Consider the following 14,566-nt stretch of genomic DNA (forward strand, 5'->3'; position numbering starts at 1 on the left):
ATGTCCCATTCCTGTCCATTGTAATTCACTCATGCCAAGTATTATAATGTTGATACATTCCATTTCTTGCTTGACAATTTCTAACTTTCCCTGGTTCATGCTTCTCACATTCCATGTTCCTATTGTGTGTGTTGTACAACTCTGGACTCTACTTTTGCATGTGCACATCAGTCTCTGGGCTTCCTTTCGGCTTTGACCCACCTATGACTTCTTCCCCAGTAGTTATTCTTCCCCAGTAGCTCGCCGAGTGCCATCTGACCTGGGGGTCTCATCTTCCAGCACTATCTTGTGTTGCATTTTAGATACTCTGTTCATAGGGTTTTCGTGGTAAGAGGCATTCAGAGGTGGTTTACGATTGCCTTCCTCTGAGTTTGGATGCATCTTAGTCTGGTGTCTCAGCTTTGACCATTCCGCCTTGGGTGCCCTTGCTAGGAGTCTAGCCTCTTAGTCTAGACTCCTGACGGCACTGCTGTCAGCATCTTCAACACTCTCAGACCCCCTCACCATGTTAAGGTGGGCATCCTAGAGCGGGTTTCCCCATATATTTCCCCCTTATTAACCTTACATATGCCAAGAGTAGGACAGCCTTGTGTCCTACTTTCCAGAGGAAAGGCTCTCAGAGGACAGTACTACATTTAAGGTTGTCTTCAATTTGAAGGATTGTTTCATTCAAGTCCAGTTTTTAAAAAAAAACACTTTAGATAAATATTGGTAAAAGGAAATTTTAACATGGTTTCTTCATGCATCATTTTAATGCTTATGGCAGATATGAAGTCTCATGTGGCCACTGAGATGTTGAGATGTGCACATTTGGTATAAAATGTAAGTTATTAACACTGAAATGAATTGAGCTGGATCACAGAAAGGACAGTGAAGGCATTTTAAGTGGTTGTTAGACTACGAGATCAATCTCCAAAAGTATGTTAACTTCACCTAGCTCAAAAGCAAATTAATAAACGGTTTAGGTTGCAAGATGTTTTATTACCCTTAAGCAGCACGATCTTCTGAAAGGTTCTCTTGTAGGAGTTCCATTGCAATGAATGGAAACTTACTGCTAGGGATGTGCAACCAATTTGTCAGAATCATGAACTGAACCAGGCTGATTTGTGCCAATTTGTGGGTTGAGATGACCCAAATTGATTTGTGGTGATTTGTGCTGATCTGAAGCTCAAACCAATCTCTAAAATAAAGCCAGTCAGACTGTCTTCAAAGAGTTGCAAGTATTAATTACAATACTATATCAGGACTATATTAGTAGAACAAACTGAACATGCTCACTTGCCAAGCAACCTGAGGGAGTGGAAATGTTAAATTAGAGGGCTTGGTCATTAGGAAACAGCGTAATTGATCCTTCCCCTCAGTGTGAATAGAAAACACGGTATTTGCAGCTGGCATTGAGCCTCTACTATGGACAGTGCAAATAGAAAACAGAGGTAAAAACAGTGTGTTTAGTATGAACTAATGCTCCCCTGTGAATCAGCCCTCTTTTGTTAAGTTTTGTTTCTTAGAAAGAGTTTGGTGGCATTTATTCAGCTTATGTTTTATTTCTTTCATAGTATCCTACACAGCCTTATACCTGTTTGTTTTCCATCCTTTCCCAATCAATCCCAATCCCATCCTTATACAAAAAGGGGGGAAAATGTTTGTTGTCTGTATCTTAGTCTTAGTTACTTACACAGTGCCAGTATTCCCCCATCCCCATTTTGGCCATAGTTTGTTAAGGTTAGATTTGCATTTTATTTACAGCTGTGTCCTGTTTTCCATGTCTGTCTTCATTAGTACATTGTCTTGTGTGTGTGTGTGTGTTCTGAATGTTATATTAGATTATATGTTAATATATATATATTAAAAAGCAAATATTAAAGATTGCTAGCACAAAAACATTTAGAGCTACCTTTCTGAAATTTGTTATGGTTAATCCCCTCTTGAGGGCTATCATATCTCCAAATATCATGTACCTATGTGAAGAAGCAAAAAACTTACGGCTGTTTTGTTTTCCCAGTGCAAGTGAGTAGCAATACAAGATTCAGATTTCTGGGTCTGCATTACATCTGAATCCAGATTGCTGAACTGGCCCCCAAATCAGATAAAGGGCCACTGCACAGCCCTAATTCAGAGGTGCCACATAGCTGGTGGGAGAGAGGAAACCTCTTTGCTACCGTGCTTGCCTACTTTTGGATGAAGATCTAACCTTTCTGTTGTTAGGTGTGGGAGGGGAGTGTTCTTGATGCTACTTTTCAAGTACTCTGAAGGAAAACAATGATTTTAGAAGGGAACAAATAGACATTCAATCCAGCGGAGGCTGGCCGGTTGGGGCAAATGGGACACTGCCCCACCAACCTTAAGCCCCACCTGCCTGCCTTCCTACTTCCATCCAGTCCAGGTGTTGGCACTGCCTGTCAGCTTCCTCCTCCCTAGTCTGTGTCTTATAGAACTCATCAAGGACAAAGATGATGGGAACACTTGAATTAATTGTCTCTGCCTGTCATTGGCTCTGGCTCAGCCTACTGTTGGCCTCCCTGCCTTCCGCCCTTCCAGGGTGAATGTGTAACAGCCACTACTGATTCAGTCATTCAGGTTAATGCACAACAATCACTTCATGAATGACATGTTCCCATACTGGAAAAGATGAAACGACGGCAGTACAGGCGGTTACAAATTTCATAAGGTGTATGGCTGTATACACCCCCTGCCACACCAGCCAGATTTTGAAATCCAGCTGGTTTCACTGGAAGTGAGAAGGAAAAAAAAGTTTTCCCCCATGTCCTTTTAAATATAATTATTGCCTCTTAAAACATTTGGTGAGACACTATGGTGAGATGTGCAGAAAAACTAGACCCAAGTCTATTAAAAAATAAAGCCCATCAAATCTGAGCCAATCAGGTTAGATTGTAAAACTCAAACTAAAGTTTCTGTGTGTCTTCTGTGAGAAGGGAAAATGATAGAGCACAAGATAAGAGAAACATATCAGAAGAATACATAATCAAGAAATACTGTGCAGGATGCTTAGCTGTATATAGGTCTATTCCAGTGTCATTCTCCCAGTGCCTGCAGAAAGCAAGACTGATGAGTAAAATAATCAAAACCTGAAATGGTGATCTACGTGATATACTATACATAATCTGGTATAGAGATGTTCCTAAGGGAGAAATGACTAATACAAGCCCAATGAGTTCTCTGTTGCCACAGGAGATGTTGCATGGACATTATAACTTCTCTTTCCAGCTATCAAAGAAGAGACCATATATTTTAGCCCCCCAGTAATTGCTGTAAATAACCTCCATGCCTATGAGGACAGGAACACATTGATCAGAGGTACTTCAGAAGCACACCTGATGCCAGAAAAATAAAAGTACTACATGGAAAGATGTCCTGGATTTTTTTATGACACACTCTACATTGTAACAGATGGGAGGTAGGCTTGATCCATTTCACAAAGTGCCTTTCATCTCTGGGGATCTTTAATAGAAAAAATATGAAGCAAGAAGCCAGAATGCTAAGAGTGTGAACTAGGCCCACAAGACAAACTCCTGTCAATTTTTTGAAATCTCATTCATATGTTCAAATCTTTTCAACATTGGAAATTGAGATAATACATCATCTTCATTATCATCATCATCATCATCATGCAACAGTCACATTGACCTCAGCAAGTTTTTTTTGAGGGGGGATCTCCACATCTGAATATCAGATATCTGAATATTCTGACTTGCACTGCCCAATGTTAACTTAATATTGCATATCTGCAATATGCACTTTCAGCTCCAGTTTTCACATGGGACACCTCTGTCACTCAAGTCCAACGATAGTATGGGCATGGGGCAGCATTGTTCCCATTGATTCTTGCCCCTCCCTCATCTGTAGGAATAGGGTGCCGAACTCTCTTATCTCCCTGCAGCTTTTTACCTCTAGGCAATTTTTCTCTCATCCAAGTTCCTTTCTGATAATATAGCCTGGCTTCTAAGCATTCATCTTTCTTTGTTTGTGGTGAGGTTATATGACATCGCATCAAGCGATTGTTATTCTACACTTCCCAGTGCATTTTCCTGTCACTTTCCTTAATGAATGAAGTTCAATTTTGGAGATAAATGGGTTTCTTGCTCAAGAGCACCAACTCAATGTTAATTACACAACCTGAATTTGCTAGTATGCCTTTGAATTCCACCCCAAAATAATGACAGTCTGAAGTATCCAATGTAAACATGCAAAAGAGTGCCTTGTTAATTACCCTGTCCATCAGGATGGATTTCTAATCTTCTCACTTGGCTCTATTTTTCTCTTGATCCCTAAGGAGCTGTCAAATGCTTATTTCAAAGACTACATGCTCTGTCTAGCGTAAAGGTATGGCCCAGCTCACATGGTCTTGGAAACATTATCTTTCACTGCAAGGGTGTTGAAATCCCTTTCCTTCCTCTTAGAAACTGATTGTGCAATCCCTTTCCCCTCAGCCCCATTTCTTGCAAATTCTGCATTGGTGAGCTGTAACATGAAAACTTTCCAAGTTGCTTCTGGTACCAAGCAGTATTAACAAACTTCCCTTGATAAGGAAATGTATAGTGAACTATCAATCTATGTAGCTGTCAGTTTGTTCCTTTGGTGTGTTATTCATAGCTGGACTCGATTCCTTGTTTTTATGGGAAGGTTTTGCACAGTCCTGCTCCAATGCTCCTTTTTGATATAAAAACTGGCTCTTTCCAGACCCTTCTTTTTAAATGATTGAGGTGACTGGCCTGCTGCCATGATTAGTTTGGTCCTAAGTAGGGATGAGTAAGAATTTCAATTCAGTTCACATTTGAAGCTGAATTGATCAATTCACATATTCTGAAGCAATATGAGAACCAAAACACAGCCATCCTTCAAAATTTGCATTTATTTGAATTTTCCAATGCAGTTCTCCAACCAAACAATGCTTACAAAAATGCATATGTTAGAAGAAAGTGTGCATAAAAATGAATATGAGTGAAAATAAAATGCAAAAATGCATTTTACAATGAGAAATGGCTTTGCAAAAATGTGTACATTAGTCAAAACTGCCTACATAAATGTGTTTATTAGAAGAAAATCACAGTAAAATGCCAGAGATTTTCTTGAGGATTTTTTAAAGGAAAAAATCGCACATTGCTGCAGAAATGTGAAGAACTGAGTTTAAGATTAGAAAAATGAGGATCTGAGAGAACCGAAATTGAGAGATCTTTCCATCCCTAGTCCTAAGAGTAATAATGAAGACCAAGCATGGGGAGCCTTCAGCCCACAGGCCAGATTTCTAATTTGGCCAGCAAGGGCATTTTCTTCAAACCACACCCACCTGCCCAACACCTGATGTCATATGTGATGTCAGGTGTGACAGGTAGAGATGTGGCTAGACTGGCTGCATGACTGAGTTCCCCACGGAGAACTCAGTTACACAGCTGATTCCTGCAGAAAGCAGGGTTGAACTCACCGCCCATCAGCTAATAATGAAGACATTAGGTGATTAACAGGTGAGTTGTCCCACCACCTGTCAAAGTTGGCCTGTGGGGAAGGGGGCTGTTGTAGGCATTATATGGCTTTACTTTATAGTTAGGTTGCAAAGCAATGAGATTCTTCAAAACAAGCCAATCAAATGAGATGCTAAGAATAAGCTAGGTGATCAGCAGAATTATCCTGTGTGGTTCTTGCTGGACTGTACCACTTCTGTTTGCTGGTGGATGAATCACTAGAAATACAGAACATCAGAGAAGAAGGTTCAAGTTTAGACATAACCCTGTCTGATGTGCTGGCTTCTTATGGATAGGGACTTTTTTTTTTAATTGTAGCAACCCACCACCTACAGTGTGAAGCAGTAACTGTATCTCATGATTCTACTGTTTGTGGTAGCTCAGCTCCTAGTCTTACTCATAACAAATTTGTAATGTTTTTCTCTTCACAACTCCCAAACGTCTATGATGTGTACTGAGTGGGAGAGAAGAATCGAAAGCAGATAATGCTGCTTAGCTTCTTTATTGATAAATCATATCAAGATGTTGCAAGATTGTAATCAGCTGCGAGAGTAGAAGAAGCAAGGAAACAATGGATTACACTACTTGTGGTGATATGAAGAGGTGAACAAGGGATGAACTGAGGGCAATATTCTTTAGTGGATGTTCTTTAAATATACACAGCTCCAGTTTGCTCGCATGCTCCATAATTACTCAGTCCAAGCCTTCCACGACTTTTGCTGGTGAGAGAAAGACAAAGCATGGGTGAAGATCTAGGAGAAGCAATATGATACATGATCAAACAGGATAAATTTACCAGTGAGTAGGATCAACTGAAAATGTGAGAGCAATTAAAATTGGCAACCATGAGACTGTATCCAACTAAACATTTCCTGTAGCAAAAAAACATTTCTGACTGTTCAACAGAACTCCCTCTCCTCACACACACACTCCATGCACCCTCAAGAGCAGATTTACGGTCCATGCACGGCAAGTTCCATTGGGCAGTCAAAAGTGCTTGTGCTAGCAGAGCAGTTTAGTTGGATACTGCCTTAACTTACGCTTTCTGTTGATTATAACACTCAATAAAATAGCTCTGTTCTCCAAGTTTCATTATTCATTTGTGTTACAAAATTATTTGGATGGTGTATCCAACAAAGTTGTCCCATTCCCACAAGGGCTTCTAGATACACAATAGAACTTCCCCTCCATCTCCTCTCCCTGCATGCCCTCAATCCCTTGCCCCCAATTTGCTCTGGAGGGTTGTGGAAACCACAGAACAGATTTAGGGGGTGCATGGGGGGAGGAGAGTGAGGGGAAATTCTGTTATGCAAGCACAAATATTACCTTGCACAAATGGGATGACTTGGTTGGATTTAACCCTTTGTAAGGCAGCATTTCTTTAAAGAGACTACAAATTCAAAGCTGCCTACAGGTTAGATCTATTCATCCTTTTCAAATTGTTCATCATATACAATCTGTACTCACACAACTGCATTACAGAACAAACATTTGTTGCTGTATGTTTGGCCATCAGAGCCACAGATTGGTTTTAACTCCAGGGTGCAGATGTCTTTCGGGTAGCCACTGCAATCAACCTGTAGAGAGAGCAACAACACATTTTAAAGTCTTAAAGTTTTAAAGTCTTTGCCCCCCTTGAGTGTCAGGCTAAGAGTAAGAGTAAGAATCATATAGAGGCACAGTGAGTGGATACAGATGGAACATTCACCAAGTTTTGTCATGCTGTGCACAGTACCAGGGCCGGCTCCAGGCATGCGGGGGCCCTTGGGCATCAGCTTGCCCTGGCCCCCCGGTGGGTGGGTGGGTGTGCATGCATGCGCATACGTGCGCCCCCCGCATGCCCCCCCATGGCCCCCCTACCTGTCTAGTCTTTACCATTGCCCTTAATGAAGATGGCGGCCGCGGTTTCCCTAAGGGGAATGAAGCCTCCGCTGCCATCTTTGTTGATGGCACACTTGCGTGCTATGCGCGCACATCTCTGCCATCAACTAAGATGGCGGCACTGGCTTCAGTACCTTAGGGAAGCTGTGGCTGCCATCTTCATTAAGGGCAATGCTAAAAAGCCAGCTGACAGGTAAGTGGGGGGCTTGGGGGGGCGTGGATCTCGGAAGGGGAGCGGAGGGCCCCTCAGGGGCCCCTCAGGGGCCCCTCAGGGGCTCCTATAGCTCTGGGGCCCTTGGGGCAGTGTCCAACCTGGCCGCCCTTTAGAACCGGCCCTGCATGGAACTATATAGCAAGCTGGTTGCCTTTATCATTCTGCCAAGGGATACGGAGAATTGTACATCAGATGTGTGATAAATGCATAGTAAAAAGGTCGCTTGTGTCCATCTGGAGTTAAGGCTTGTTTCAGAAAGTGGGGGATATTCTCAGGCTTATTTGCATAGCAGTCACCTATCCGAATGTAATTTTTAATGTTTATAACTTCTGAGTAATATACTTCTAAGTAGATATTGTTAGGATTGTGCTGTTGATAAGGCTTGACTAGGAATCCTCTCCAATGATATAAATAAATAAATAAATAAAGGATTTTTATGCTGCCTCTATTGCGTCTGCAAAGTGCTGTGCCAGGAGGTTGTTCCAAGTAGTCTGCAGCCTGGTCGGTCCAGTTACTCCGGATCTGATGGAACAGTCTAAGACCTCCTGTGATAAATTGGCAAGGCACTTTGCGGATAAAATCAATCATATACAGAGTGCTATTCCATGTGCTGTGGATACAGTGAGTGAGCCAGAGTCGGCCAGGGGCATCTCGGCGGGTTGGGATCAGTTCCAGCTTTTTCCATCTGAGGACATGGACAAGGTGCTTTCAACCTTAAAGCCTACCACCTGCTTACTTGAACCTTGCCTGTCATGGCTCATTATGAGCTGTAAAGATAGACTGAGCGAGGGGATCAAGGCAGTGGTAAACACGTCCCTGGAAGAGGGAATAAAGCCATCAGCCCTCAAGGAGGCAATAATAAAACCAATTCTAAAGAAGCCCTCCTTGGATCCCCATGATTTGAACAACTTTCGCCCAGTCTCAAATCTACCATTTCTGGGCAAGGTGGTGGAGCGGGTGGTGGCAAAGCAGTTGCAGGCACACTTGGAGGAAGCATATTACCTTGATCCATTTCAATCCGGCTTCAGGCCTGGACATGGGACTGAAACGGCCTTGGTCGCCTTGGTGGATGATATGAGGAGAGCGTTGGATAGGGGCGAATGCACCTTCCTTGTCCTCCTGGATCTCTCAGCGGCTTTTGATACCGTTGACCACGGTATCCTCCTGGACTGCGCGGAGAGGCTGGGCATAGGGGGCACTGTAATGCAGTGGTTCCATTCCTTCCTCTCTGATAGGTACCAGAGGATAGCACTGGGGGATGAGGTCTCGGACAGGGTTCCATCCTCTCCCCGATGCTGTTTAACATCTATATAAAGCTGCTGGGAGCTATCATCAGGAGATGTGGGCTGCAATGTCATCAGTATGCGGATGACACACAGCTCTATCTCTCGTTCAAGTCTTCACTGGGTTTGGCTGTGGAAACCCTGTCCAAGTGCCTGGAGTTGGTGAGTGGCTGGATGGGAAGGAACAAGCTGAAGCTGAACCCTGACAAAACCGAGGTGCTGTTCGTGGGAGACAAGAGAAGGCTGGGGGATGTTAACTTGGTGCTTAATGGGGTACAACTGCCCCTGAAAGACCAAGTCTGCAGCCTGGGGGTCATTCTTGACTCCCAGCTGTCCATGGAGGCTCAGGTCTCAGCTGTGAGCCGGGCGGTGTTGTATCAACTCCATTTGATATGAAGGCAGCGCCCCTACCTTCCAAACCATCTGCTCCCATTGGTGGTACATGCCCTGGTCTCCTCTCGCCTAGACTACTGTAATGTGCTCTATGTGGGATTACCCTTGAAAATGCAACTGGTACAGAATGCGGCAGCTCACCTGATTAAGGATAGCTGCTGGCGAGACCACATCACTCCAGTGCTGAAGGAGTTGCACTGGTTGCCAGTTGCTTTCCGAGCCCAATTCAAGGTGTTGGTTTTGACCTTTAAAACCCTGTACGGTTTCGGCCCAGTCTATCTGAAAGAGCGCCTCCAGCATCATCAATGTTGCTGCCCAACAAGATCAGCCTCAAAAGACCTTCTCTCCATCCCACCAGTTAAAACATCTAGACTGGTGAGAACTAAGGAGAGGGCTTTTTCAATCGTGGCACCCACTGTATGGAATTCCCTCCCAAATGACATCCACCATGCCCCCTCCATGATGAGCTTCCGCCGGACCCTGAGAACCAGGCTCTTCAGGCAGGCCTTTGGGGTGGGTTAGATTTTAATGTTACTGTTGGAATTTTAAGGCTCTAATATGAACTATATGTTTTTATGTTGTGTGTCGCCCAGAGTGGCTGGACAACTAGCCAGATGGGTGACTAATAAATTTAAATAATAATAATAATAATAATAATAACAATAACCTGACAGGGGCTGCAGTTAGTACAGAATGCTGTGGCATGACTGCTGACATGAGTGAGACCCTATCAGCACATAATACCTCTGCTCTGAAATCTGCACTGGTTGCCAATTTGCTACCAGGCTAAGTTCAAGGTGTGCTTTTCATGTTATGGGTTCCACATAGTACTTGTTCTGCTCTTGTAAGAAATTGATCCTTAAGTGTGGCAATACCTATGCTTTGGAACTCCCTGCCTATTTACATTAGGCAGGCACTTAATTGTACACTTTTTAAAACTTCTGTTCAAAAATTATTTGAAAGATAAAATGTATATTATACCATTTTTGCAAGTAATTAAAAAAACCTTCATGAACACTTTTATTATAATTAAAATTGATTACTGTGTATGCCCACCAAGATCCTGCTGTGATCTTCTGTTGTAGTACAATCCTATGAATGTTTATTCAGAAGTAAGTCCCAATCCTGTACAGAGAAAGTACTCTTTATGCTGCTAAAGCTATATATTTACTGAATTCCTGATGTGAGGGAAGCAGGAAAAGGAAACTGTTCTCAGAACTTGAAATGAGGTTTAGGTATTGCAACAAATCTTGTCAATCACAACCCTGACTTCACTCATTGGCTAAAAACCCGAAAGGGCAGGGATTAGAGCAGCCAGTACTAACAGAAGTTGTGGGGGGGGGCAGCTGCCATTTTGGTTTATATCTTTTGAACCAGACCACCTAGAAACTTAATTTTTTTAAAAAATGAAAGCTTACAGTCTGAAGACCTGGAGAGGATCCCCAAAAACCAAAGTCTCCAGGCAAACACTGGAGACCTGGCAATTCTGCTCCAGGCCTCTCTCTCTGCCTCTGGCCCTTGGGACTAGGATGGGGGAGAAATTCAATTCAGTTTCCATTTAAAGCCAAATTTATCAGATTTGCACTTTCAGAAACAATATGAGAACTGAAACATAGCTGTCCTTCAAAATTCACACATATCTGAATTTTGTGGTTTAGTTCTCCAGCCAGTTTTTACTAACATGCATATATTAGGAGGAAATATATCAGTGAAAATAACATACAAAAATGCATTTCGCGTTTAGGGGAAATTGCTGCAAAATGTGTACATTAGTCAAATATGTGTTTTGTAAGAGAAATGCACACTAAAATGTTGAAGAATTTTCATGAGGATTTAAAACACACACACAAATTGCTGCAGAACTGAATTTAAGATTGAAACAATGAGAAACTGAGAGAACAGAAATTGAACTGAGAACAGATACTGACAGTTTTCCAACCCTTGCGACTCTCCCCAGGCCATAACCCTCTCCCCTCACTGATCCTGTTCCACATCCTCCTCAAGTGATCTTGCCTGGCTGGAACGTGTTCCTGAACTGTAATAAAGCCTCTTGCTTGTCTGAATGGAAAATGTGTGCATAGATCCCTATGGCTTTCGATGTGGTTGAAATGTAGCTGCTGTAGAAAGCTAAGTGTTACATCCATTACTCTTCCACTTTTCCTTCTGGGCCCATCCACCACTGGAATCCTGCAATTATTAGTTTTCTCCTAAACTTTGTTTTCATTTTTTTCTTACTCTGGCAAAAATATTATGTTTTAACTCTCAGCAGCAGCTACATGTGATTAATTATGTAATCAGAAGAAATAGCTGGCATTTACCGCTGGCCGTGGTTGTTTTGCTCCGGTGACGACATCTAGAGCCAAAACAACAAATATAAAAGCTATAAAGCAAAGCCACATGTTGAATAACAGTCAACTGTAGAACATTTTACTGACTGCAGAAAGATGAGATGCATTTTTTCTGACACTTTCCTGTTTGGATATGCAATATGGCAACATGCAAATTAAATAACATAATTAATAGTTGAAGTGAAAATGATCAAATCAATTAAAAATCATTATTTAGTTCAGTTGACAACACTAATTCAAACTTTTTTTGCATAAATGTATTCAAAGCCCATTGATCTGGAATACAACCCTATTGAACATCTTATTGTTGCTTAGAACTGCATATTAGATCTGTTTTTATTATGTTATAGTAGCCCTGTGGGGGCCATCAAAAAGTCTCTCTGTGTGTGCATATGTAGTGGTGAATCTTGGGGACTTTATTGTTTGAAAGCTGATCATCATGTGGATTGGCATTGAGAATGCCAGGTGATGGTGACAGATACCACCAAGAATTTATAGTGCTGAAGCTGAGTGTCTCCATGTGACAGAATAAATTCTACATGGAAAACCTTTGCATTCATTGTGTTTCTTGCATGGAATCCCCAACCCATGGGATCAGTTCCAGTGAAGTGCCCCAGCCTTTATAATGCCTTTGGACCACCCTATTCCTTTCTGAGATATGAGTGTATAATGCAACAAAAGTTTCAAGAGGCATGTTTCTCTCCAGATGGTACCAATATGATATGTGAAATATATGACTCACCTGAGTACAACAGGAATAGTGTCAGACTGAGAAGGAGAAAGCCTGCTGTCTTCATGATTGTGCTACCTTCGTCCCAATTGAGTCTCTACTGACACCTCCAAGTAGATGTTTCTCAGATTCCACTGGCAGAGGTAAAGTCTAACACGTATATTCCTCTCCCAAACAATAACTAATATTAATGTGGCAAGGTGTAGCAACTCCAAAGTTTCCATCTGTGAAATGAACAGGTGGCAGCTAGCTTGTTATCAAACAATAAACAAACAGTATTGTCTTGGCCATAAGCCACAACAAGGAACATCACATGCATAAAACAACACGCCGACAAATTACATATAGCGAACCATACAGCACATCAATAAAAATAAAAGAGAATACACAATAAAATCCTTACCTATTCTTATGGCAACCTTCCACATAGATGTAAGATAAGATCCATGGAACTTATCTCCAAAAGCAAACAGAGCCCTTTCCCCTGTTATTTGCCTGCTGGTGTTGGAAAGCATAATCAGGGTTTTCTTGTTGATTCGACCAGTGCTCTCATCAAACTGAAAAAGTGAGCCAGGAATTTGGATTGTGGTTCCATATGAATGTGACAATAAAACAGCTAGCTGAGGATATTTTCAGCTCAAAACCCTACAGGTATAGCAGTCCTGTGCAGGTGGTTAAACTAGGAAGAAATGCAGGGGTTGAAGGGGAATTGGGATCATGCGTGTTGGCCCTATTTTCAGCCTCTACATATTGATCATAACATCTGCACAGAGACCCATGTTTTCTCCCACATCCCAACAATTGTTCTGACCAGTTTAATATTGTACATGACGTTCAACTTGTATAGTGTTAAATACCACTAATATTTTATAATAATTTTCCTGCAAATCAGCTGAGACCACTCTAGAGAGATTATGAGCCTATAACCAAATCCATTCTTTCATATTTATTTCTTGTCCTATCTCTCTCTCCCATTTTCCTCATCTTACCCGAGATATGTATTTTTAGGACCCATCCTATTCTGGTGACTGTAATTTGTTTTAAACTGTTTTTAATATTAAGAACGCAAGAAGAGCCTGCTGGATCTGGCCAGTAGCCCATCTAGTCCAGCATCCTGTTTTCACAGAAGCCAACCAGATGCCTATGGGGAGCCCACAGCAGGACCTGAGCGCAAGAGGACTATCGCCTCCTATAGCCACCGGCAACTGGTTTTCAGAAGCATATTGTCTTGAACAGGGGAGGCAAAGCATAGCCATCATGGCTAGTGGACCCTGATAACCTCATCCTCCATGAATTTGCCTAATCCTCTTTTAAAGCCATCCATGTTGGTGGCCATCACTGTTTCCTGTGGCAGCAAATTCTATAGTTTAATGATGCACTTTCTTTTATCTGTCCTGAATCTTAAAGCAGTCAGTTTCATTGGGTGCGCTATGAGTAAGTTCTAGTGTTCTTTCTCTACCCCATGCATAATTTATACACCTCTATCATGTCACTTCTTACTTTCCTTTTCTCTAAACTAAGAAGCCCCAGTTGCTGCAACCATCCTTTATAAGGGAGGTGCTCCATGAAAAATACATACAAATAACTTTTTTGTTAACTTGCTGTAACCCACCCTGGGACCTTATGGGGAAGGATGGGTAAAAAATTGAAATGATGATGATGATAGTGATAGTGATAAAAATAATAATATATAATCAAATGGCTTTTGCACAGCTACATTGGTTGTGAGCCACATTGGTCCCTCCGCCCAGTTTTGCCTCGTTTACCTTTGGTTCCATTTCTCACTGGAATGTGCCCCCCCTGAGGGTTTCCCAGGAGGGAATCTAGCTCTTGAGCTGAAAAAGTCTCTTCATCCCTGATCTGCTGCTAATCTGTCTCACTGAGCAATCTGACTTTTAATATTATGAGACAGGGAGGTGGGGAAAATCATTCACATTCTCTACACCATTCATTAACTGACTGCATCCTGTCCCACCAAGGTCATTTTTTTCTAGACTAAAGAATTATAGATATGTTAACTTTTCCTCAAAGGAAAGGTCTCTAAGTCAATGCTAGATTCAGGGTATTTCTTTGGAGGGGGGTCTCTTGGTAAAGATGCCCTCAGTGGGTCCCCTCCCTAAGCAGGTCTACCTCTTCCTCATTGCTATTATTTCTATCCCTTTGTTTGCTGTCTTCCTTGGGCCCAATCAGTGCTGCCACCTAGAGGGAGAATGCAAGGCAAGGGTAGCCTGCTGCTCCTC

General features: G+C 42.2%; 1 protein-coding gene across 1 annotated transcript; it reads right to left on the minus strand.

Annotated features, from left to right (window-relative positions):
• Window positions 1-6,126: 6,126 nt before the first annotated feature.
• LOC133378782 (ovomucoid-like) lies at window positions 6,127-12,393 on the minus strand. The gene is made up of 4 exons (XM_061613407.1): window positions 12,339-12,393; window positions 11,567-11,601; window positions 6,945-7,054; window positions 6,127-6,196 (listed from the first exon to the last, which is right to left on the minus strand). Exons 1-4 carry the CDS (start codon window positions 12,391-12,393, stop codon window positions 6,127-6,129), a joined length of 270 nt encoding a protein of 89 aa, XP_061469391.1.
• Window positions 12,394-14,566: the final 2,173 nt, after the last annotated feature.

This window comes from Rhineura floridana, chromosome 3 (genome assembly GCF_030035675.1).
Source record: "Rhineura floridana isolate rRhiFlo1 chromosome 3, rRhiFlo1.hap2, whole genome shotgun sequence".
Classification (NCBI taxonomy): domain Eukaryota; kingdom Metazoa; phylum Chordata; class Lepidosauria; order Squamata; family Rhineuridae; genus Rhineura; species Rhineura floridana.